This window comes from Echeneis naucrates, chromosome 16, assembly GCF_900963305.1.
Source record: "Echeneis naucrates chromosome 16, fEcheNa1.1, whole genome shotgun sequence".
Lineage (NCBI taxonomy): Eukaryota > Metazoa > Chordata > Actinopteri > Carangiformes > Echeneidae > Echeneis > Echeneis naucrates.
The window spans coordinates 714,846-738,026 of NC_042526.1; the positions used below are offsets into that span (position 1 = coordinate 714,846).

The following is a 23,181-nucleotide window of genomic DNA, read 5'->3' on the forward strand; positions in this document are numbered from 1 at the left end:
GAATGAAGCTGCTGCTCACCGTGTGATGTCGTGTCCTCATCTTCCTCAAAGTGCTCCAGGTTGTAACTCACAAAAATATTCTGTAGAAACACAATTTGAACATGTAAGGAGGAAAATTCTGAGCCCAAAACGTTCATTCACATCATTTTAGTGATGATGATGGAGTCCATCTCTGACTTTAGCACACGTTGGTCAGAAACGTGTTTTAGGACGTTCTTCTGTGTCCATAAATACAAACACACAGAACGACCGAGTGTCTTTGTGCTGAAGGACAAACTCTCTTTCTGACAGTAGGCGGTACCTTGTTCAGTGTCAGTTTGTCCCAGTATCCCTGCTGCTGTTTGACCAGTTTGAGGACCGGCTCGTTGGACTTCACCTCCCAGCAGCAGCGGTCTGTGTCGACGCTGGCCCGAAGCTCCAGGTCAGCTCTGTAGAAACGGCCGCCGACTCTGCCGCTGAACACAAACCAACAGAGAGTTCACCTGTTCAGTCACAGCAGGTCTCCTCCCTGTAAAGCTCTGTAGGTGAGTTTACTGTTTTCTTTGAGGAGGAAAAGCAGCTTCAGCGTCGATGTTGAATTTTAACTCATCTTCTGGTTGTTTTTACTTTGTTATGAAACTGACTCCATTTGTTGTCAGTTAATTAACGTTCATGATAGAAAATGAATATAAAAACTATAAATCTATCTGGATCACAGAGGTTCAGCCTCATTTAGCTCTGCAGACTGACGGCCGTTCTCATCAGCTTTAGATTTGGACAAAGTGTCCCAGAACAAGATGATATGATGAAATCTACCAATAACGATGACGATACAAATACATTTCTAAACTAAGATGTTCTCCACGACTGACCTGGCTGATGCATACTACCAGCTGCCCCTCCATGAAGAGAGCGTCTATTACACATGATGGTCTTTTCAGATTCTGTAGTGTCACCTACGGCCGTGCATATGCCCCCTCAGCCTTTCAAAAATGATGGCTGACATTCTCAGAGGCCTCCCAGGTGTCCAAAATTATTTGGATGATTGTTACATTGTCTGTGGCAGCACCCTGCTGAGCACGACCATAACCTGAGCACTGTCCTCCAAAAGCTGAAAGAGGCTGGACTGGTGCTCAATGACAGCAAATGTCACTTTAAGGAAACCTCCCTACTCTTTCTAGGCCACAGCGTTACTCCAGATGGCATCCTGCCAGACCTAGAGCACACTGATGCAGTCCAGAAAGCTCCTTCTCCATCTGACATTGTTGCTCTACGGTCCTTCAGTTGTGGCTTCTATGCGTGTGTGTGCCAGTGACAAAGACAGTTTCACAGGGACTTCTGTGGCACAAACCAGCTTTGAGGAAGTACAGCCAGCTCTGCACTTGCTCTATTCAAGCCATCTCCACGTCCTGTGATATCCACAGACCAAAGTGATTATGGACTTGGCGCTGTCTTTGCACAAGTCCAGCCTGATGGCACTGAGAAGCCTGCGGCTTTGGCTTCCCACACACAAAGAAGCTCTTTCCTGTGTGGGCTGCAGAGAAATGCAGAACCTACCTGTGAGGTAGGGCTGCAACGAGTGACTATTTTGATACTGAAACGATTAATCGACTAATCGGACAATAAATCGCTGTTACACAATGGCACTATTTAGCTCCCAGCTGTTATTTTTGACTTGATGTTGTTTTAGGCATGTGCAAACACACAAAGACAATAAAGATACTTCATTCAAAAGTTGTTTTAATAAAGTTTGCTGCTGTTTAAAAAAGTTGTAACCATTTAAAACCAAGGACAGGCAAAGCAGCAGCAATGAAAACACTTCAGACCGCTGTGGCTCAGTTTACTCAGGAAATCAGTGCCATAGTTGTGACCTGTGACATTTGAAATGAACGACAACAACAATGCTCGGGCAGTTTGTGGATCAGAACACGTCCGTGTGTGTGTCTGCTGGAAGGACTCCACAACAGATTCCTGCCTGCAGAATGTGGAATGGATTTCCTGAAACACGCCTCCGTTCAGGAAGTCCATTCCAGAGTTTGCACCTGGTGAGCAAACTTTTCCAGGTAGCTCACCTGTCACCTCTCAGCAGAGATAGTTAGAGAGTGGGATGACTCACTCCTTCCGGAAAACGATGTTCAGCTCCACAGCGTGAAAAAGACGTGTGATGACGTAAACAACAATTATTATTATTATTTATCATTCTTTTTTTTTTTTGATCGTTGCAGCCCCCCATTTCACTCTCCTTACAGGGACAATGTAACCCAGCTGTAATTGTCACTTTATGTTATTGTGTTGATATTATCTGTAGGATTGGAGTGTAATGCCCTTTAAGGGTAAGTGACATCACGTTATGACAGTGCTACAACATGTCAGTCGCTTTATGAGACCATCGTGAGTGAAGCTGCAACACGTGTGTGTCCCTGTCTGCTCATTTCAGCGGGTTATATTGTGTTTCCCTACTCGGCTGTGGCTCCTTCACATACTACACATACATAAACAAAGCTCTATAAAATTGTGACTTTCTTTTGCTGGCCAGCACTTCATTTGTTTTGGGACAATTAATGGACACAATTTAGATTTTTTTTATTTTTGGATGGTTTTATTTTCATTTCATGGATTGAGAAAGATTTAAAAAGTGAAATCGGTTCACTATAACCGTGGAAAGAGACTGTTGCGACCTGGTTTCCGTCTCGTCCATATGAACTCGTACGGCAGAAAGCGTACCAAGCTGGATGTTCTCCCTCTGCGGCCTGCCACATCTTCACTGGATGCTTCTGCTCGTCATGCAGTTCAGAAACAACGGTACTGAACACACGCCTTCTCTTCGACCAGGACAGACAGTGAGCATAAGGAAGCCTCACCATGTCCCTGAAGTACGCCTCAGATTCACGAGTTGGCCTGAACTCTGACTGAGTGATGGAAAGACTTGGAATGCCTCTCACCTTGCCCACTTTCCCTCTGTGACACTTCCAGATCATCTCTGTTAGAATAAATGTACATAAAATGATTATCACAGTATTGCTCTACTTTTACTGACCCTGCAAGAATGCAGAAACTTGTGTTTTTCTCACAGGAGCTGAGATCATACCTCTGAAGATAAGCAACGACCTTCGAAGAGGACCATGAAGACAGGGAGGAGGCAGAAACCAGATTACTTTGGTTATGAACTAGCTTCTCAAAGTGTTTGGTGTGTCATGTTTCAGAGGTGTACCTTGAATATGATTATACAATAAGCATCTATCCACTACGTTGCAGCTGTGTGTTCCCCACCCTTTAGAGCTGCAACGTCATGTAACTAGGGACCACCCAAAGGAAATAAAGAGGGGAGAACAGAAGAGATACGTCAGAGCAGGTAGAGAATGTAACTGAACATCTCTGTCTGCTCTCCTTACAAGTAAAATGAGCACTGTTGTCCTTTGTCCTTCTTCCCTGTGTGTTTAATTATGTTCTAGGTGGCTTAAACCTGACAAACAGACCCGTGCTAAACACAAGGACTGTGTTATGGCTCAGGTGATTACTGAACTTGTTTGTTCCATTTAAAATGTGGTTCAAAATGTTACTGTGGTTTGAGTGATGGATAATTCCTATTTGCAGATTTATATGCATTGTTTACATGTTTAATGTGTTATGCAAAGCTCTTTTATTTCCATTTTCATGTGCTAACAGCACTTTGAGAAAGAGAATATTGACTTTGGTTTTAAAGGTCAACTACAGTCTTTTCATACGATTGAGTGATTTTACTTTCTATGACCTGCGCTTTACCTCTCGTACTTATTTTGTGATTGAAATCTTTTACAGAGAGAGATGTTGTGTTCTTCATGTGTATCGTTGCTGTGTTGTACCACTGTAGTGAGAGATAAGGAACTGTGAGGAGAGTTAGTTAGATGGCTACTGTTATTTACGGCACCTGTTCAGACTCTGGTGCGTTTCTTCATTTGTGGGTCAACACTACACATTCCTTAACACAACTCTAAGACAGCCAACATCCTCTGCCCCTTTGGGGATTACCCAGAATCCTTTGCCATCACTCCCTGATGCAGGTACATGTTTCTGACAGCAGGTGGGACAGTTGTCCCATATGAACCTTTTTGTTCAGGTCCAACTTCCTGCCACCATTTGGACTGAAACACCAAAGAGAGACCAGCTGACCAAGAAGAAGAAGAAGAAGAAATCCAAGTACAGTCAGAGAAAACAGAATTCAGATGGAAACATTTACAGCGTAACAGAAAATACGACTGAATTTAGTTTTATCAGAGTCGTCGTGGTCTCATGAGGCAGAGAGAGGCTGGTCTATACTGGATGACTAATTTAAAGAATCTGTCTCTTTACTGATGTTGGTTTTCACCTGAGGAACGTGCGAATGCTTTTTTTAAGTTGTGTGAAGTGTCCAATCCTGTCCAGACTCCATGAAGCACATCATACGCCCCCTGCTGCCCCACGCCGAAACTACACAGCACAACTCCTCCCTGCTACAGTCATGCCCCAGTCTGCCTTTGAGTGCCCCCTGTGGTGAATACATGGCCACCCCCCATTCATCTACGCCCGTCCTAATCACCCCCAGGCAGACCAGCAAACGGACCTCTGGAGCCAAATGTAACAATGTCAGGCCTGTACACAGACACAAAGCACACACCGTGGATTCACCTGCTCATACACTGTGCACGGTCTCTATCAAACACTGATTGTAGACAACAATATCCACTGCATGTTTTTAACTGAGACATGGCATCCAAAAGCATCCAAACCAAACTACAACTTCATATATTCCTGCAGGACAGCATCCATCCTGTTAGAAAAAATGGACTTTAGAGATCTCACATTACACAAAGATTCATCATTTGTTTTTAACAGCCCTCCCATCCTACGTATGACTGTACAGGCCAAATGAAAGCTGTTCCTCGTTTATTCAGATTTTTCAGAAGCCCTTTTCATTATCCACACCAACTCCGACAAGATTCTAATCGTAGGTGACTTTAACATACATGTGGACATGGCCCAAACTTTAACTGCGATAAACTGCGGCCTTAAACAGGCCCAAACTCAGTCTGTTTCCACCAACACCTGAGGGGGGCCCAGCCAGTTATCGGGTTTAGGGGCATTTCCTTTTTCACGTGGCTGATGGAGGTTTGGAATAATTCTGTACCTTCAATAAATGGAATCATCACTTCAGATCATAATGGAGCAGAAACCGGTTAAATCGCTCCACCCTAGTTTTATTTATCATTTCTTTGTGGGGTTGGACATAAAGCCACTCCTCCACCCCCCCAACAGAAGAACCTGTTCAGTTGGTCCTCAGCTGATGTTCTTTCGGTTTGTTGGCTCCAACAGTCCACCATTCCCTCATCATTGATAATCCCTCTGTCATGTCTGACCAGTCAGCCCGGTCTTTGGATCTTTCTGAGATGTGCACACAAAGATTAATAATCAGAAACCAAAATCCACAGCGAACTGTGAGGAAACAAATTTTATCCATCTTTAACAAAACAACCCTCCAGATGCTCCGTTCTCCTGCTGGGGTTTTTTTGTTGACAGCGTTAATAACAAACTCAGGTCTACTCTCGATTCTATTGCCCCATTAAAACTGAAAAGAGTGAAATCTAATCCAATACCCCCCCGGAGAAATGACAAAATGTAGAACAGCTGAGAGGAGATGGAGGAAAAACAAACTAACCATCAATCACCAAATTTACCGTGAACAGCTAACAATCTCCGATGGGGCAGTAAAACAGTCAAGACAAGCCCGCTTCTCAAAGCTGATCAGTGATAACCAGAACAATCCTAAAATCCTCTTTTCAACAGCAGACCGTCTAATCGACCCCGTGCTGAACAACTCAAGCTACATGTCTTCCTACTCGGGACGTGAAGGATTCACAGCCCATTTTAAAACCCAAAGAGACACCATAAGGTCAGATATTCGACGCTGCCAAACCTCTGATTTTAACAGCGATGCAGGAAACACGAGAGAACTTTGTCCTGGTTGATGCTGTAATGCCAGGAAAAGTGATCTCCCAACCTGTTTTAGACCCGTCCCCACGTCCTTTTTTAATCCGTTTTTTTAAGGTTCCTCACTGATGACCTGCTCAGCATTATAACCTGTTCCCTACAGACGGGTGTCTTTCCAACCTCACTTCAAACTGCAATAATCAAACCTCTGCTGAAGAGAAATAACCTGGATCCCACAGTTCTCAGTAACTACAGAACCATCTCAAATCTGCCATTTTTAAGGAAGACCTTAGAAAAGCTGGCTTTTCATCAGCTGAATGACTTTGTAAACTCTCATAATGTCTTAGAGAAGTATCATCTGGTTTCTGAGCCAAACACAGTACAGAGACAGCATTAACTAAAGTTGGTAATGACCTGAGGTGCAACCTGGACAAAAGAAACTCTGTCCTCGTTCTTTTGGACCTGAGTGCAGCGTTTGACACAGTTGACCACGCAGTTCTCCTGCACAGACCGCCCACCCTGAGTGGCCTCTCTGGTACCGTCCTAAACTGGTTTAAAGATTATCTTACAGGCAGAAAATGTTTTATTAGCATCGAAGAATTCTCATCTGAAAACTATGATTTGAACTGCGGCGTTCCCCAAGGTTCCATTTTAGCTCCTGTCCTGTTTAACCTATACGTGTTGCCACTGGGGAATATCATCAGGAGACACGGCATTAATTTCCATAGTTATGCCGACAATACACAACTGTACCTAGCCGTGTCTCCTGATGACACTGGGCCAATAGACACCCTTTTAAAATGCATTTTAGACATAAAATCGTGGATGCAGCTCAACCAGGACAAAGCAGAAGTACTCATCGTCGGTCCTGAAGCACACAGAGAGGAACTCCATTTAAACTCAAAGCCGTTGGTCTGAACACTGAGCAGGTTAAAAACCTCGCTGTCATTTTAGACTCAAAACTGAGTTTCAGTCCCCACGTCAAACACAGAACCAACTGGTTTGTATCATATGAATATTGAATAGTGCAGCTGTTCTGTCAGAAGCCAACACAGACATTAATGCATGCTTCGATCACTCACAGAACTGACTATTGTAACGCTCTTCTCTCTGGTCTCAAAGGAAACCAAGAACTCAGCTGCACGAGTCTTAACGAGGACCAGAGGGAGAGCCCACAAAGTCTCTGCACTGGCTTCCTGTCTCCTTCAGGATCGATGTAAAATCCTTTAAATGGTTTTTAAGCTCTTAACGGTCTCGCTCACGGTTATTTATCTGATTAGCTTTTAACGTATGAGCCCTCCAGAACTCTCAGGTCTTCAGGCAGCGGCCTTTTAATTACTCCCAAAGTCAACAACAGAACACACGGTGAGGCCTCATTTCATCATTACGGCCCACACCTATGGAACAGACGGCCTGAAGACAGGGAGCAGAGAATACAGACGTTTTTAAAAGCAAACCGAAGACCTACCTCTTTAGCCTGGCCTGTAGCTAAACCTTATTATTCTTAATCCATCTGACTTCTTTTTTATTTATTTTATCTAACTCTTTCTTATCGGTTTACTTATTCTTAACCAACTATTTCTTATTTATTTTGTTTACTTCTACTTTCTCTAGTGTTTCCCCCCACTGCAAAACTCTGAGTGCAAGACAGCGTGTCCCCGCTGCCTCTGATTTCCAATGATTTAAAAATCTTTTGTGAATGTGTATTTGTCTGCTATGGATCCTTTGTTCCTTGTTTTTATCTTGTGAAGCACCTTGAGCTGCCACTGCCATGAAAAGTGCTGTACAAATAAAGTCTGATTGATTGAAGGAACACAACGTCTTGTAAGCATACCAAACCAGTGATGTGAGTACACTGTCGGTCGGTCCAACAATAACTGGCACTGACAGGAGTGACAGCTGAAGACCGATCCAACAAACACTCAGGAAAAACACCAGCTGATGGTCGGACTGGTTTTATCGGTTTGACATTTTCACAGAACATTGACTGCACAAACAGAAAGGTTGTTGGTGATGGAACTCATCGGACCAGCTGAGACGGGCCGGTCTGGATGGAGGCGGTCTACACAAACAGAGAAAACAACTGTGTGAAATGGACAAAGTCCCAAAAAGTAAAGCTCAGTAATGATGCTGATTATTGTTCTCATTCAGTGAAGTTCAGAGATGTTGTCGACTGGAGCTGTCTGATGGTTCTGATGGTTCTGACGGTTCTGACGGTTCTGACATGAGGCCAGATGAGCCTCAGAGAGGATTCCTCATGTCAGAATCTCCTTCGTGTGGAATTTGGGAAGAGGAAGGAGACATTGGGTCAGTAATTCTGTCTGTTGTTCTGAAGTGGCTTCGTCCTGTTGGACACGTTTGTCCTCACCAACTGTCACGTACTCATGATGACGTTGAATCACGTCGAGTTGTGTTCTGGTTCGACAATAAGAAAGAGACGGAGCAAAAATGGCCTCCTGGGAGAGTTCCAAGGTGAGAAGCTGAACACAAACACTCGTCTCATCTTGATGACCTTCCAGACTTTTGGGAAATTATTCTGTGGAACGAGGAGACAGAAGTGGAACCTTCTGGGAGCTGTGGGTCCTTTTCCATCTGATGGAAAACTGACATCACACCAACAGTCCAACATGGAGGTCTGAGGCCGCATGCTGACAGAACCATGAATTCTGCCCTCTACAGTATATCCTGAAGGAGAAGGTCCAGCCCATTTGGGTTCTGCAGCAGAACAGCAGCTCTGGAAGACTCCAAACGGCCCGTCAAAGTGTGGACTTCTGTCTGATGGAGACCTTAAACAGGCCCAAACTCAGTCTGTTTCCACCAACACCTGAGGGGGGCCCAGCCAGTTATCGGGTTTAGGGGCATTTCCTTTTTCACGTGGCTGATGGAGGTTTGGAATAATTCTGTACCTTCAATAAATGGAATCATCACTTCAGATCATAATGGAGCAGAAACCGGTTAAATCGCTCCACCCTAGTTTTATTTATCATTTCTTTGTGGGGTTGGACATAAAGCCACTCCTCCACCCCCCAACAGAAGAACCTGTTCAGTTGGTCCTCAGCTGATGTTCTTTCGGTTTGTTGGCTCCAACAGTCCACCATTCCCTCATCATTGATAATCCCTCTGTCATGTCTGACCAGTCAGCCCGGTCTCTGGATCAGTGACCAATCACAGTCATCACACAGATCAAATGTTCTGATGACGGTCACATGACTGAAGGCGGAGAGAGGCTGGTCTATAAAACTGGACGGACTCAGACAGACAGAACAAACCCTGAAGCTTCGGCATCGAACTGCAAACAACCTGAAGGTTTGGTAAGTTGTTCAGATGGAAACTATCTCAGCTTCATTTTTCAATCTGAATTTTTTTACAGGAGCTTTAATAACTGTAGACCTCAGAAACCTCTTATCAGGAGAAGTGGACCTTATTCGATTGTATTTTATACCTTCACTGTTTTAATCTAACAGCAGATTGTTTAATTGATCGTTTGTGGACGAGATAAAACTCAAACTGACGGCTGACGTCACGACGTCCACGTCCAGTTTTCTAGACGGTCCAGAGTCATTACAGAGTTCATGTCAGGAAAACTGAATGAATCACAGTAAATGTTTGTTTCTCTTCAGGTTTTCTTTCCTGCAGGAAACTTCACAGTAAAAATGGCAAGTGGAGCTAAAAACGATGGACCAACAGTCAAAACTGAGGAGGTACAGAAGTTTAACTGAAGTTTAACTGAAGTAGTTTCCTCTGAATGTTTTTACAGTTTAACCTTCTTATCTCATCTGGGATCAGTCTGTTAATCTCACTTTCTGTATTATGAAGGAAAATAATGAAACATTTTGCATTAATGGTAATGAATGAAATCTGTCTCTCTTTTTAATTAAGTGAATTAAATGAGATGTCATTTTCTTCCCAGAAAGCGAAGGCTGGGACTGTGAGGTTTCATGTGCTGACAGCCGGAGGGAGTGGCATACATTTTATCATGAAACCCAGCTCTCTAAATAAATTACTTTCAAAAATAACTGTTGAAGCACAAAGAGGTCAAACGGTGGAAAAAGCTCTGAGAGAAGAAGATAAATTTAAAGATAAAGTGTTTGAAAAGGAGACTGTTCTCTTTGACACTGACCAAAAGAAAATCATCCTGCTGTCTGATCCTGTTGATGATCTTGATGGTCAAACTCACAGGATCATTCGGCTCAGAGACATAGCGGACATTCGGCCTTTTGCTGAGGACGACAATTTGACTCAATGGTTGGCCAACCTGAATCTGAGTGAAGGTCAGTAGGACGTGAAGTCCAGAGCCCAAAAACAAAACCCAATCTGATCATCAGGGTGTAGTTGGATGATTTAAAGAGACAGTCTTTGATTAATGTTGTTTGAAAATGAAAATCTAATCTAGATGTAATGATGGATTATTAATCAACCACCAGAACACGATGAGCGAAGTGAAGAACCCTCAAAGTTTAAAGACAAATGAAATGAGACTTTATCTTTGAGAGAATCAACAACAGCTGACTTTATTCTTCTTTGTGTTAGAAATGATTTTTGAATGGATCTTTATTCGAAATGAAAAATGCTGATTGTCTGATGATCAATAATGTTTTTTCTCATGTTTGTATTCTGTGAATGAAAATCTAATAAAAGAATCTGTCTCTTGGCCGGATGTTGATTTCTGATCCTGTAACAGCTGACAGTCGAGGGGGAAACACACCGGTTTCTGAGTTGTGCGCTACACAAACACAACTCCAGTGTGTTCTTCATTTAAACAGATTGTTTAGAGACAGGAAAGAGGAAGAAACAGAAGTGAAACAACTTCAGAGTAGGAAACAGAAACATGAATGAATGAATGAACCTGTTGGAGTTTAAACATCCCATAAAAAGCAGGACGACCTCAGATCAGAGCAGCAGGCCTCCACCAGGCTCCGCTAACTTTACCGCCAAAACTAAACTATGAAAAACTCTTCAGCTTCATCAGCCAACTTCAGTTTTTCACCGAAACGTTCAAATTAAAGTTCTTATGACATCATCAGTCTTGAGTCACATGACCTTCCTTCAGTTTAACTTTCGCCCTCGTCTTCCTCTGAAGGACTGAAGCTTCCTGACCTGAAGTCATGTGACCGACTGAGCCAATCAAAAAGAAGCCATAAGTTCAGACCTGAAACCTTCATCCAGTCTGCTGACGGGGGGGAAGGCAGCCAGATAGCATTGAAGTCTATGGGAAAATGTCCCTTCTGTCTATGAATCACCCAATCAGGACAGAACAGAGCAGGTCAGCTCCACCTTCCTTATATTTCTACTGGAGCTGATCTGAATCTGGGGGTTAAGACATTAAGATGGATTTATCCTCAGTCACTGTCAGTGTCGCTCTCACAGTTCACATAACTGTAGTCCTCCCAGTGATCCTCCCCCGTTCTCTCCACGAACCACTGACCTGAACAGAACAACACAAACAGGACACACACCGGCTCAGTGTAGCTGGACAGCAGGTGTCACACAGCGAATGAAGCTGCTGCTCACCGTGTGATGTCGTGTCCTCATCTTCCTCAAAGTGCTCCAGGTTGTAACTCACAAAAATATTCTGTAGAAACACAATTTGAACATGTAAGGAGGAAAATTCTGAGCCCAAAACGTTCATTCACATCATTTTAGTGATGATGATGGAGTCCATCTCTGACTTTAGCACACGTTGGTCAGAAACGTGTTTTAGGACGTTCTTCTGTGTCCATAAATACAAACACACAGAACGACCGAGTGTCTTTGTGCTGAAGGACAAACTCTCTTTCTGACAGTAGGCGGTACCTTGTTCAGTGTCAGTTTGTCCCAGTATCCCTGCTGCTGTTTGACCAGTTTGAGGACCGGCTCGTTGGACTTCACCTCCCAGCAGCAGCGGTCTGTGTCGACGCTGGCCCGAAGCTCCAGGTCAGCTCTGTAGAAACGGCCGCCGACTCTGCCGCTGAACACAAACCAACAGAGAGTTCACCTGTTCAGTCACAGCAGGTCTCCTCCCTGTAAAGCTCTGTAGGTGAGTTTACTGTTTTCTTTGAGGAGGAAAAGCAGCTTCAGCGTCGATGTTGAATTTTAACTCATCTTCTGGTTGTTTTTACTTTGTTATGAAACTGACTCCATTTGTTGTCAGTTAATTAACGTTCATGATAGAAAATGAATATAAAAACTATAAATCTATCTGGATCACAGAGGTTCAGCCTCATTTAGCTCTGCAGACTGACGGCCGTTCTCATCAGCTTTAGATTTGGACAAAGTGTCCCAGAACAAGATGATATGATGAAATCTACCAATAACGATGACGATACAAATACATTTCTAAACTGTTAATTACAAACTAGTGTAATTCAGAAGCTTCAGTGAAGGACAGTTATCACAGAAGCTTCTATAGTATTCAATGAGTCACTGAAAGGAGCCATAACAAACACAAACAGGTTCGGCCGTACCAAACATGTCCCCACTCCCACTGATGAACAGAGGGTGAGGGTCAAATGTTTCCTGACAGACCTGTAGACGACTCTGCTGGGGAAGAAGTCACAGCGCTGACCCTCTGGGTTTATCAGCTTCACCGTCACAGTCACAGAGTCGGACGTCTGATACCAGCGCACCTGAGGATGGAAACTGAAACAGAGTCATCAGTTATGGCTGAAGCTCCAGAGTTTCAAAAGAAGCATTTTTAAGAACAGATGTGGTGAAAAGATGCACCTTTTTGTGGAGTCATGGTGATTAATGCCAACGTCGACCTGAGTGCTGCTGCTCTCATCATCTCCTGCAGACAAACCTTTATTCACAACATGTTCTACAGGCATCTCTCCAGACGACAGCCGGGAGTGAATATCAGTTTAGACATTATGTTAAAACTTCTTTTTTTTATTTTTTACCACAGTCACAGGAGGGGAGTCCATCAGAGAGGTGAAGTTCTCCACCTCTGATCCTGTTAAAAAAATAAATAAATCAAATCCACAGATTGAAGTCAGACATGTGTTTGTCTGTGTGATGTGCTCTCAGTCCTCAGTGAGACTTTTTGAATTCATTTACTCTTGAACATAAAACAAGCAGCTGTCTGGAGGGGAATAACATGGACCTTGTACACTCTTTAAATTTCCTGATGAGACCAAATCTCTAACCCTGGGATGTGTTCTGCTGACCTCCCATCAGTGCAGTGGTTGTTTCTCTGCTCATCTGGATCACGGACCGGGACCAGGGACCGGTTCAGTGAGGAGTCTGGACTTAATGATTTGAGCGGAGGAGGACCAGCGAGCTTTCTGACCTCAGCTGCTTTGGAAGCTTCAGGTTGACCTTCTAGCTCAGCTTTGATCACGACATCCAGAGACACAGAATGAGCCTCCGACCTGCAGACGACGACAGGCTGCTTCAGGCCGGTGTTCCGCCCTGACCTGACCCACTCAGAGCTGCCGCCTCCATCCTGCCCAGCGTCAGCCTCCCGTTCCTGACACAGGGCCCTCAGCAGGTCCAGGTGCTCCGGGTTGCTGGCTCCCATCCCGGTGCTCAGGATCTCAGACTGGACGCTGTATTCGTTGATGACAGTTTTCATACCCGGCATCTGAGTCATACGGACCTGCAAGCACATTTAAAACATTTAAGAACGCAGAATACTAATTTGAACAAAAACCCAGTACCTGTATGAGCCTTACCATGGGATCGACAAACACAGTGTTCCCTAGACTGAGAACAGCTCTGGCCCGGTGCTGCAGACCTCGGATCTTCTGGGTGACGGCTCTGGTGACCTGCAGCAGAAACTGTATTCAACCGTGTGACGGCCACTTTACAGAGGAGGACTCTTAAAGGTTAAGATCTAACAGAACCATTTTTGCTGGAGAAATAAAACTGAACTAATGACTTTGCTGTCTGGATATAATTTGGTGTAAGCCTGCAGAGCTGGGTGAGTGAGGAGATGAGCACCTTCGGGTGCCAGTCGATCTCAGCATCCACTGGTTTGACCTGGCAGACGATGATCTCCACGGCCTGGCCGGGCAGAGAGTGAAACTGCTCCGGCAGCTGAAGGATCTGATGGGATTTCACCTCCTCCTCCTTTCCAACGTCAATAAACCGAACAAAGACCTTGAAGAACAGGCAGCCGTCTCTGATGGGCACGGAGAGGACTTTCACCCTGACAAAGAGGACACATTTGAAAGGAAATAAGCACTGAAAGTGAACCTGAGCTGTGGAATCAGGCTCAGAACACGTCAGACCTGTGGAAGGCGCTGTCCTCCTGCACGGTGTACAGGCCTCCCTCCAACACCTCTTTGGGGCCCGGCTTCTTCTCGGCGTAGTAAGAAGCCATCTCAGACATTAAGTCATCATAACTGCTGTCATCTCTCCTGATGATACGACCGTAGAAGACCGAGGCCGTCTTGATGTAGAGAGGAACCGCCTGTGGAACAACACATGAAACTGTAGCCAGTTTTCCACCGCTCAAAAAAAACAACTTACTAAGACGCTCTAACTTCTGGCTTTTGTCTATAATCAGCATCCAGACCAGGTCCCATGACTGCAGTGGCAGATTTTGGATTGGTGGGGTATTTGAGTTTTCACATTAAAACATGTTATCATCCAGATGTCTATAAAATTTCTTGTATCAGTTTAACGTCTGATACAGAAGACCATTTATCTGAAATAAAATAATGAGATTTAGAAACAACACTGGAATTACTGGATAAACACAAATCTCTGGATTATTTATCAACAGCCAACTCACAGACGTGAACATCCTCACCTCTATGATTCCAGACGCAGGAAGTTCAGACTGATCTAGGTGGGAAATGAACTTGTGTCGGTCTGGACAAACGCTGCTGTCTCTGCACAGGAGAAACCAGAATCACATTATTTTGTGACATCTCTGTCACAAAGTCTGCTGTTTGTAATGACAACAACGTGTCACACCTGCAGACTCCAAAGCTCTTCAGGTAGCTGCAGAAAGGCTGGCTGGTCTTCTGGTCCTCTTGGGCGTCCTGGATGCCCCGGGCGAAGGACAGGAGTTCAGGGGGCAGCAGGGCGTCGGTCCGTCGCAGGTAACGCAGAACCCCGAGGACATGACGGGAGTTCCTCTCTGAGATCAGCAGCACCGAGCGGATGACAGGAAGGCAGCTGTCTGTTTGGTTCTGGGACGAGAAAGCACAGAAACATGTCATCCAGAGCAGCATTAAAGCTAAACGGGAGAGGACGATGAGGGTTAGGGTTAGGGTTAGGGTTAGATTTGTTCTTACTCGTTCTGTGAGGTTTCTGAAGTTATTGGCCATACAGAAGAGCCGGCTGCCAAACTGTTTGGGAGAAGTGGGGAAGCTGTAGTGGACAACACATGTAGCATCTCTGATGTCAAAACACTGCAGACACTCACTGGTGATCCCTACACGTGGGAGGTCAGACAACACAACCACAGCTGTCAGCTTTCAGGGAAGAATCTCAATGAACCAGAAACACACTCGGTTTACCCAGAAGAATGTGAGTTCCAGGGCCGATTTCTTTTCTCCACTGCTGGCTGACGTGGTCAAACTGGTGCGTCAAACCCTCGTGGGCCATAAGGCAGAACGCTGATCTGCTGCTGACGGCCTGAAGATGAAAACATCATTACACTCTGATGTTAGATGATGCAGGTGGATGTGGAGCGGTACTGATAGAGGATATCAAGAAGGGACAGTCATTCCTGACTTTATCTGGTATTATGCCATTCTGCACATCCAGAAGACTAAACCTTATCACAGGTGAAGAGATTTAAAGCAGGATGTTTAACTGAAGTTTTTTTTTTTTTTTTTACCTTGAACACATCTTCAACTTCCTGTGCAGAGTTGGTGATGATCAGAGTCTTTTGGCCGACGACTGGGTTGAAATCCAACACGCTGAGCAGCTCTGAGATTTTACTGCTCTCTAAAGTCATGAGGATGATCTGCAGGAAGAAACCATTCGTGTTTTTGCAGTCAGTGCAGAAAATTAAAAAGCCCTATACTATATGAATTATTTAGTTTCTCTGATAGAAATTAAAATCAGAATATGTTTAAATGTTTACGTAATAAACACTGATGCTGATTTCTCATCTAATTATAATTCTATAGTTCATCATACATAAGCGGACGTAAGCGGTGGAATCACTGACCTGCTGAACGTTACCGTAGAGAGCAGCTTCCTCAGGGACAGTCATGATAATAGAAGGGTACGGCATGTGATTGGTCAACAAACCCTCCATGTGATTGGTCCATTTCTTCGCCACAGCGACAAGCTGCTGAGGGCAGGAGGCGTTCTCTTCACGGGACGTGACCTTCTGGAAATGCTGCAAGATGGTCACCATCTGAAAGAAGATGGCTGTTGAGACTGAGTGCATGCTTCTTCTTCACTGTCTCAGCTGCATGCACCAAACTAAACATTTGATGAAGAAGAAAATTTACAGCCACCACTTTCTGGAACACTTGCAAGTTTGTTAAGGAAGTCTGTCCGAACAGTATTAGATGAGTCAGGGAGAGAGAGCTCCAACAGCGACTCAGTATGTGTGATTCTGATATGAGAGGAAAGCTATGATGTCTGTCACAGCAAGTCGTCAACAGAAGAGTAGAAGACAAAACAACTGTCATCAGGACCAACAAATCAAGTTAATCATTGTCTGTGAAAACAGTGAAGAGGAGATAATGTGCTGGTCAATATATTCTATATTCTGAAGCTGAGAGCAGCTTGGAAAATGAAGCGTGTGGGCAGTCTTACTGCAGAAAAGAATCTGTTGATGGTCTTATCACAGTCAGTGTACTCCCTCACCTCACCTGCTCTGGAGCGAGAGTGAAGAGCTGATCGGCTCCGTCCAGCACCAGGTGATACAGACGGAGGAACATGAAGCAGTGACAGGACAGCAGCCGGACCAGACTGAAGGGGGTGGTCATCAACAACAGGCCTGTTTGAAACACACAAAACACACTTTCCACTATAACTTCGCAATTGTGAACTTATTAGCTGCCCATCAGGCTGAGAGGACAGAGACGGTGCTCACAGTTTTTAGGGATCCTGAAGGTCTTGGCCTGGTCGTTCCCAGCCCCCAACAGCACACTGACTGGGTGGAGGTTGCGGGCGATCTTGCTCTCCTCCAGTAGGTCAGACACCAGCTGGACTCTCTCCCAGCCGGCACACAGCAGCACTGCTATGGGCTGGATTATTTATAAAGAGTTTGGTCTAGACCTGCTCTATATGTAAAGTGCGTTGATGTAACTTTGTTATGATTTGGTGCTATACAAATAAATCTGATTTGATTTGATTCCAACAGAGTACAGGTCCAAACGTCAGAACATCATCTTCAGAAAACCAGAATTCAGTATCGGCCTCTTTTATTCCTTTTGCTGGTACTCACCCCCGAGCTGGAGGTGTGGGAGCAGAAGATGGAGTTTAACTGAATGTGGGTGAGGAGCGGGGTGAGGTAGCTGAGCGGCTGGTCAGCGTTGTGGGCTATGAAAAGGGTGTTACATCCCCGAGTCACAGCCGGCCAGCTGTACCGGTCGGCTGGAGTCAGAGCGCCGTACTGCCTGCTCCGCAGCACCTGCAGACAGATCATTGGATGCTGTGAGAGTCTGATTCTGTAACCATCAGCTTTTCTATCAGGGACATTTGTAGCAGATCCCAGATGGATTTAAATCTAACGTCTGTCTTTGGTCACTGCTGCCTGGACGTCTGTTCTGCTGCTGTGGTTGGTGTGTTAACAGCCACCAGTGTCTTGAACAAAGTGTGATTAGTTCCAACATGGTTCTTACTGAGTACAGTTCTTTAGCACTGCCTGGTGGCTGACATTGACACTGTTAGTCCGAAGCAACAAAAACTACTCTGCTTTATTTATGAAAAGATTGTTGCTGCTGATACAAACTGAACATGGATCGTTGTAGGGTGTAGTGTGTGTCAGGAGCAGTGAGCTGCTCCTCTGTGACCACTGCAGCATCAGAGCAGATCAGGATGATGGAAAAAAGGCCAAACGTTGCCACTGACACTCAGATGCAGCAGCTGTTTTAATTGTGGTGTAACCTGAAATAACAGCGTCTCACATTCAACAGTTCAAACTAATTCTGGTTATTCAACAGTTTCATCAAAAATATGAACCACTATCCTGCTGAAAACTAGCATGAAGTATCAATCAAAGTTCACAGTGTAAGACTACTGATATACTTTATCACATTAATGAGATTGCACCTAACTAGGTCAATTTTAACTGTTTTATTTTCCTTCTCTCTAAAATCCATGAACTCCTCCTGAAGTAAAGGAATATTACACTATAGAGTTAATTTTCTCCAGAACATGTGAACACCAACCTCACAGTAACTTGGTACTGGATTTACACACAAACGGTCCAACCCAAGATGGGTCAAACAATAGCAGGAAAAAAAAAAACACAAGTCAAAACTGGAACCTAAAACACTTTTTAGGAAGAATTTAATCTATTGCATGCTTCACATCACAAGAACCCTTAAAGTCAAATCTCAGAACACACTGGTGTTTACCAAACGGAGAGCATTGCTGATGGGGGCGTCCTCCAGGCTGCTCCAGGGCTCAACTGGGAGGGCAGAGTGCAGCAGAATTCCAGTCCTGCTGGGATCACTGGGAACATTCTGCGGACCATTAGGACACATTAGATGGTAAAAATGGTATCAGCTCCATAAAGACCTGTGTTCACCTGCTGCAGATCCTTCTAGTGCCACATGACACTGAGCCACACTGACTGAAATAACTACACAATAAATACTTTTTAATATATCTTGTGGAACCTTGAGGTAAATCCAACTTAAATAAAATTTCACACCAACAAAATGTAAATTATTTTTCATGACTCTTATTCACAGGAAGCAAACAAATTCCTTGAGGTTGATGGATTCTCTCAATCCAGTTGTTTGTTTTGTTTTTTTTTTTTAAGTGCCACCACAACAGAAACCATAGAGCTGAGCAGCAACCCGTATCGGAAGTTCAGGGTAAAGTAAAAAACCTACCGTGTCATCACCAGCATCTGAATCAAGGTTCAGAATCCCCGGGTTCAGCCACTCCAAAAACCTGTGATACAACCGTAGGAATCAAAACAAAGAAGACTGAATGATCTCAGGTCCTATTAAACCGTCAGGTATTTGTTGCTGTAGTTTACAGGAAACTGATGTCTGCTCACCGTGAACAGAGCCTGTCCTCTCCACTCATCAGTGTCTCCTGTGTCCCAGCTGGCTCTGGATCCACTGATGTACTGCAGGAAAAAATTCGGCGGCAGATTTATACTGTACCGTCATCTGCAAGACATTCTACCTGCCTGTGGTCAAAAACTGCAGCTCCACTTCGTCCACAACTCAAAATAAAATCTGTTTAAGAATCTAAAGATCACTGCTACTGACAGGAGTTTTCCTGTGTTAAATGAACTGATGAGTCTCAGACTGTCAGCCATATGGTCTGTAGTATAGACGGTATGGACACTTCCTTACCTGGTGTCCACAACTTCCTCTGGAGTTACAGGCTCACTGTGTAAAGGGGACAATCGATAAGACAAACGTGTGTAAGAATTTTATGTCAAATTCTGTTTAGTTTAAAAAATAAAAATGTGCAGCGTGTTACTGAGTTTTGGAGGGACTGTTGGCAGCGTACACTTCCTGTCCTGTGTAGGTGCTGGAGGCAGCGGTCATCTCCTTCAGCTCTTCATGCTGAAAAACCAAGTCTCAGGGTTACAGCTATACATTAACAGATCCTTCTTAGTTGTTCCCAAACTTTTTCCAACTCATGGCTCACTTAAAAGATTGTACAATGTTGGTGATCCATATCTGACCCCATAACAAGGATAATGATGTCTTCTTCGAGAACTTTTGGCTTTAATGATAACAATCAAACATTCAGGACTGCACCAAAAGCAGAAGTTTAGTTGTCTTTTTAAGACAGAAGAAAGATCACTGGTCGATTTACCGCCTGTCTTCTTTTAACTCTTTCTGCTGCTCACCATCTATTCATTCGTGTCTTTTTTCAGTTTTTCCCACATATACCATCTTTTAACACAACATGACAATGATATGGGGAAAAAAAATGTGACAGAAGAAAACTGGGCAAAGCCTACAGGTATCCAGAAAAGGAGAACAATAATTTACTCACACTATGAGCCGCCTTCTGGTAGCTGCTGGCAGGATTGAGAAAATTCAGGAACCTGCAGGAGTGTGCGCTCTGTCAGCATCAAGCATTTCCATAAAATAGAGCATCCATTTCTTGACCAGTAGGGCAGTGCGTGAACAACCCGAGGAAAAACAAAACCAATACAACGGTATTTTTTCTACTCCTGGCTGGATTTTTCCTCCAGAACTGCACTGCTCTGATTCTGCTACAGCAGGCTCACACGAGGTCGTGAATGTAATTTAATCTGACTTGCACTTCTGGTTAGATGCCAACTGCATTTCCTTGCCTGTACACTTGACACATACAATGACAGTATTGTTGATCTAATCTAATGTGTTCTTGGTTGCATCTTGTCAGATGAAAGGTTTTGTGTGTAAGATCAGCTCACTTGAACAGACTGAGGTTCTTGGTTAGAGCTGCAGCCAATGAGGAGTCAGCGTCACCTGAGAAGTCGCTGAAACAACATGGGAGCTAATTACGTGGATATACACATTAAACCTCATACTTGGAGAATTTACTCATCCTCACCTGTGTCTGTGAATAAAATATGAGCTCACCTCTCTGCAGCAGAGTCAGAGCCATTCCTTGATTGACTGCCTGGAGACAGTTCTTTGACGTTGGACCTGATGTCTCCTTCACCAGCCCTCAGCTCATGATGTAGGCTCTGAAACAACCAAGAGGTCAGAGGTCAGGATGTATGGATGCACTGTAGATGTTAACACAGTGAGCAGAGCTGCTGACCTGAGGTGTAGAAGGCCCCATCAGCCAATCACCTGCACCTCCTGCAACCACACCTTGTGATATCCCTGAGGGTTGAACAAAGCTGGACTGAGCATTAATGCCACTGAAAAACAGATTCAGTCTAAGCAGTCAGTTTCAACAGTGTGTTTACCTGGAGGTGGGTGAGTTTGTGCCGGTGGCTTATTTGAGACCGAGGGCACGGTCTGGGTTAAGACACTCGAGGACAGCATGACAGGGGAACGATTCACTTCATCCATCCAACTGTTGTCATCTGACCTCACGCTGTAATATGCAAACTTCTTGGCCACCAGGTCGTCATTTACACAGATCTGAAAACAAAGCAATCATTGGAGATGAGGTGATTTTTATTTCTGGGCGTAAAAACACAAGCTCTGCCAAGCAAACATTTAATGCATACAAAGCTACTTTTCTGAACCAACGTGACTTAGTGTGTCCCACGTTGAGAGGGTGTATTTTCACCTTGAGGTTCCTGACAGTTAGGTAGAGCTCGATGGAGGTGGAATGTGACTCAGATTCAAGTAACACAGCCTCCGCCTGTGTTGATACTTAATAAAATAAAAAGAAATTTTTTTTTAAAAAAGTTTTAAAAATGAGTCAAGACTAAGAATAAAAAAAAAAAAGAAAAACCCAAAAAATTAACTGTTTTCTACCCATCTGTCATGCTGCTCACCTTGCAGCAGGTTGTGCAGGTAGAATGTAGCCGAACTGTCCCAATGTTTGGAAGGACTGCAGAGGAAAAAACAGGTACAGACACAAAATGGCATAAGGAGAAACAGAAATGGAAGGATGTGTGTGCTTAAGAACATTTGAACAGCCTCAGATTTTTGATTAAAGATTCTAAAATTCCTAAAGAGTGTGCTGAGGTTTAATAGTCTATCAGTGATGAGAAGTCTTACATAAGCTCTGCCTTCCCCTCGCAAATAGGCACTCGCAGGGTTGTTGGTTTGATTCCTGCCAGGTGGAACTTCCTCGCTGCAAAAGGCAACTGGAGGAAGTTTTGTACAGCTATTCGGATCCTCAAACACAGATGAAAACAAAAATGTTAAATATCAAGCAAACAACACAAAGCCAAAAGACATTTGTCCCAGAGGAGAAAATGTCACTGCATCACATACATGCAACACCTTAATCATCACAGTTTTCCTTCCTTCAGATGTTAAATACAATCTAATAAAATGACTGTTAAAAGAAGTCTCACTGGTCGAAGGGGACGACAAGTCGCTCTGCATGGTCGACCAGGTGGCAACAAGCTTTAGGTGACTCTGAGTCCTTGATGACAAACTCCACCACCGCCCGACACCATGATTTCATCACCGACCAGTACACCACACACACCTGAGACACAATACGGTCACACACATGTGCAATACACCTCCTGTCCAAAAAAGACGGCTGACCAGAGCCTGGGAGAATACGAGTGAAGACAAACGGCAGGTGTGAATTACCTGTCCTTCCTCTACGGATGTGGGCTTCAGCTTGCTCTGGTCCTGAGTAACATCGCAGTAGAAAAGATTCATCTGCTTCTTCAGATTGTCGTACTCTTCGGTCTTCTCCGGTGTGCAACCTGGACCCAAGAAGACCCGACCCCAGAGGCAGGACGGGTTTTCAACCTGCAGAGGCCACAGGCTCTTATAATCCAAGATGGACAGCTGAAGTACTTTATTTTGCTTGTGACGGTGCAAAGACATGAACATTTCTCCTCCATGTTTGACCAGATCCAGACCTCAAAGTGTGATCCCTGAAGTAACTCATGAAAATTATACTTCTTCAGCTGAATTTAATTCTTTGACAGCAGAATAACAAACCCACTGTCATCTTTTTTTTTTTTTTTTTTTTAAATAAATAAAAACTATTATTTTCCGGTAGTGCTTAAATTTGGATTTCTCCCTCTCACTGGTTCATTCACTTAAATTAAACGACTACTTCTATCGTTAATGTCAGAAGTTATTAAAGTGGACTATTAAAACACACAAAACGGACCTAGCCGGATGATGGCTAACGGCCGTGGATGGCGCGTTAGCATCAATGAAGGTCTGCTAATGCTAACACACAAAGAGCACACTTACCTTCACAACTGATATTTTCAGCATCGTCAGAGTCAGCCAAATCACAACCACGTCGTCGCAATGACACAAACAACTGCTCCTGTAAGAAAACACAACTTTTTCGAGTTTTCTTTGAAAAGCACAAGTTACAATTTTCCCGTTGAGCCGATTTGCCGCTGTATGCTAACGCGCTAGCAAGCAGTAGCTTAGCTAGCTCGCTGAAACTGGATTGAAGATGCAGATTGGATTTTTTTTTTCTTATTTTAAACTTCTTCACTTCTTTCATAACTTCTGTTTGAAATGAAAACGCACCTGGTTCGGAGTTATTTAGCGGTGAGTGTCGGTG

At 44.1% G+C, this 23,181-nt stretch overlaps 1 protein-coding gene across 1 annotated transcript; it reads right to left on the bottom strand.

Annotated features, from left to right (window-relative positions):
* Window positions 1-9,829: 9,829 nt before the first annotated feature.
* On the bottom strand, window positions 9,830-22,880 carry tdrd12 (tudor domain containing 12). The gene is made up of 35 exons (XM_029522345.1): window positions 22,857-22,880; window positions 22,236-22,400; window positions 21,989-22,125; window positions 21,687-21,806; window positions 21,461-21,516; window positions 21,250-21,335; window positions 20,921-21,098; window positions 20,770-20,834; window positions 20,586-20,692; window positions 20,417-20,482; window positions 20,011-20,062; window positions 19,486-19,571; window positions 19,356-19,391; window positions 19,052-19,123; window positions 18,882-18,942; window positions 18,399-18,506; window positions 17,264-17,449; window positions 16,910-17,063; window positions 16,686-16,813; window positions 16,031-16,222; window positions 15,695-15,823; window positions 15,372-15,489; window positions 15,147-15,286; window positions 14,824-15,041; window positions 14,657-14,738; window positions 14,133-14,314; window positions 13,843-14,050; window positions 13,575-13,667; window positions 13,068-13,498; window positions 12,801-12,853; window positions 12,625-12,688; window positions 12,427-12,540; window positions 11,716-11,869; window positions 11,434-11,494; window positions 9,830-11,347 (listed from the first exon to the last, which is right to left on the bottom strand). Exons 1-35 carry the CDS (start codon window positions 22,878-22,880, stop codon window positions 11,262-11,264), a joined length of 4,212 nt encoding a protein of 1,403 aa, XP_029378205.1. The 3' UTR covers window positions 9,830-11,261.
* Window positions 22,881-23,181: the final 301 nt, after the last annotated feature.

Bases quoted from the DNA above. Each gene is read 5' to 3' on its own strand.
- tdrd12 (XM_029522345.1), bottom strand. From the start codon at position 22,880: ATGCTGAAAATATCAGTTGTGAAG. The intron at 19,572-20,010 runs GTGAGTAAATTA...TTGGTTTTTCAG, and splicing joins ACCAGAAGGCGGCTCATAGT to CATGAAGAGCTGAAGGAGAT. The intron at 16,223-16,685 runs GTGAGGTGAGGG...ATCTTCTTTCAG, and splicing joins TCACTCTCGCTCCAGAGCAG to ATGGTGACCATCTTGCAGCA.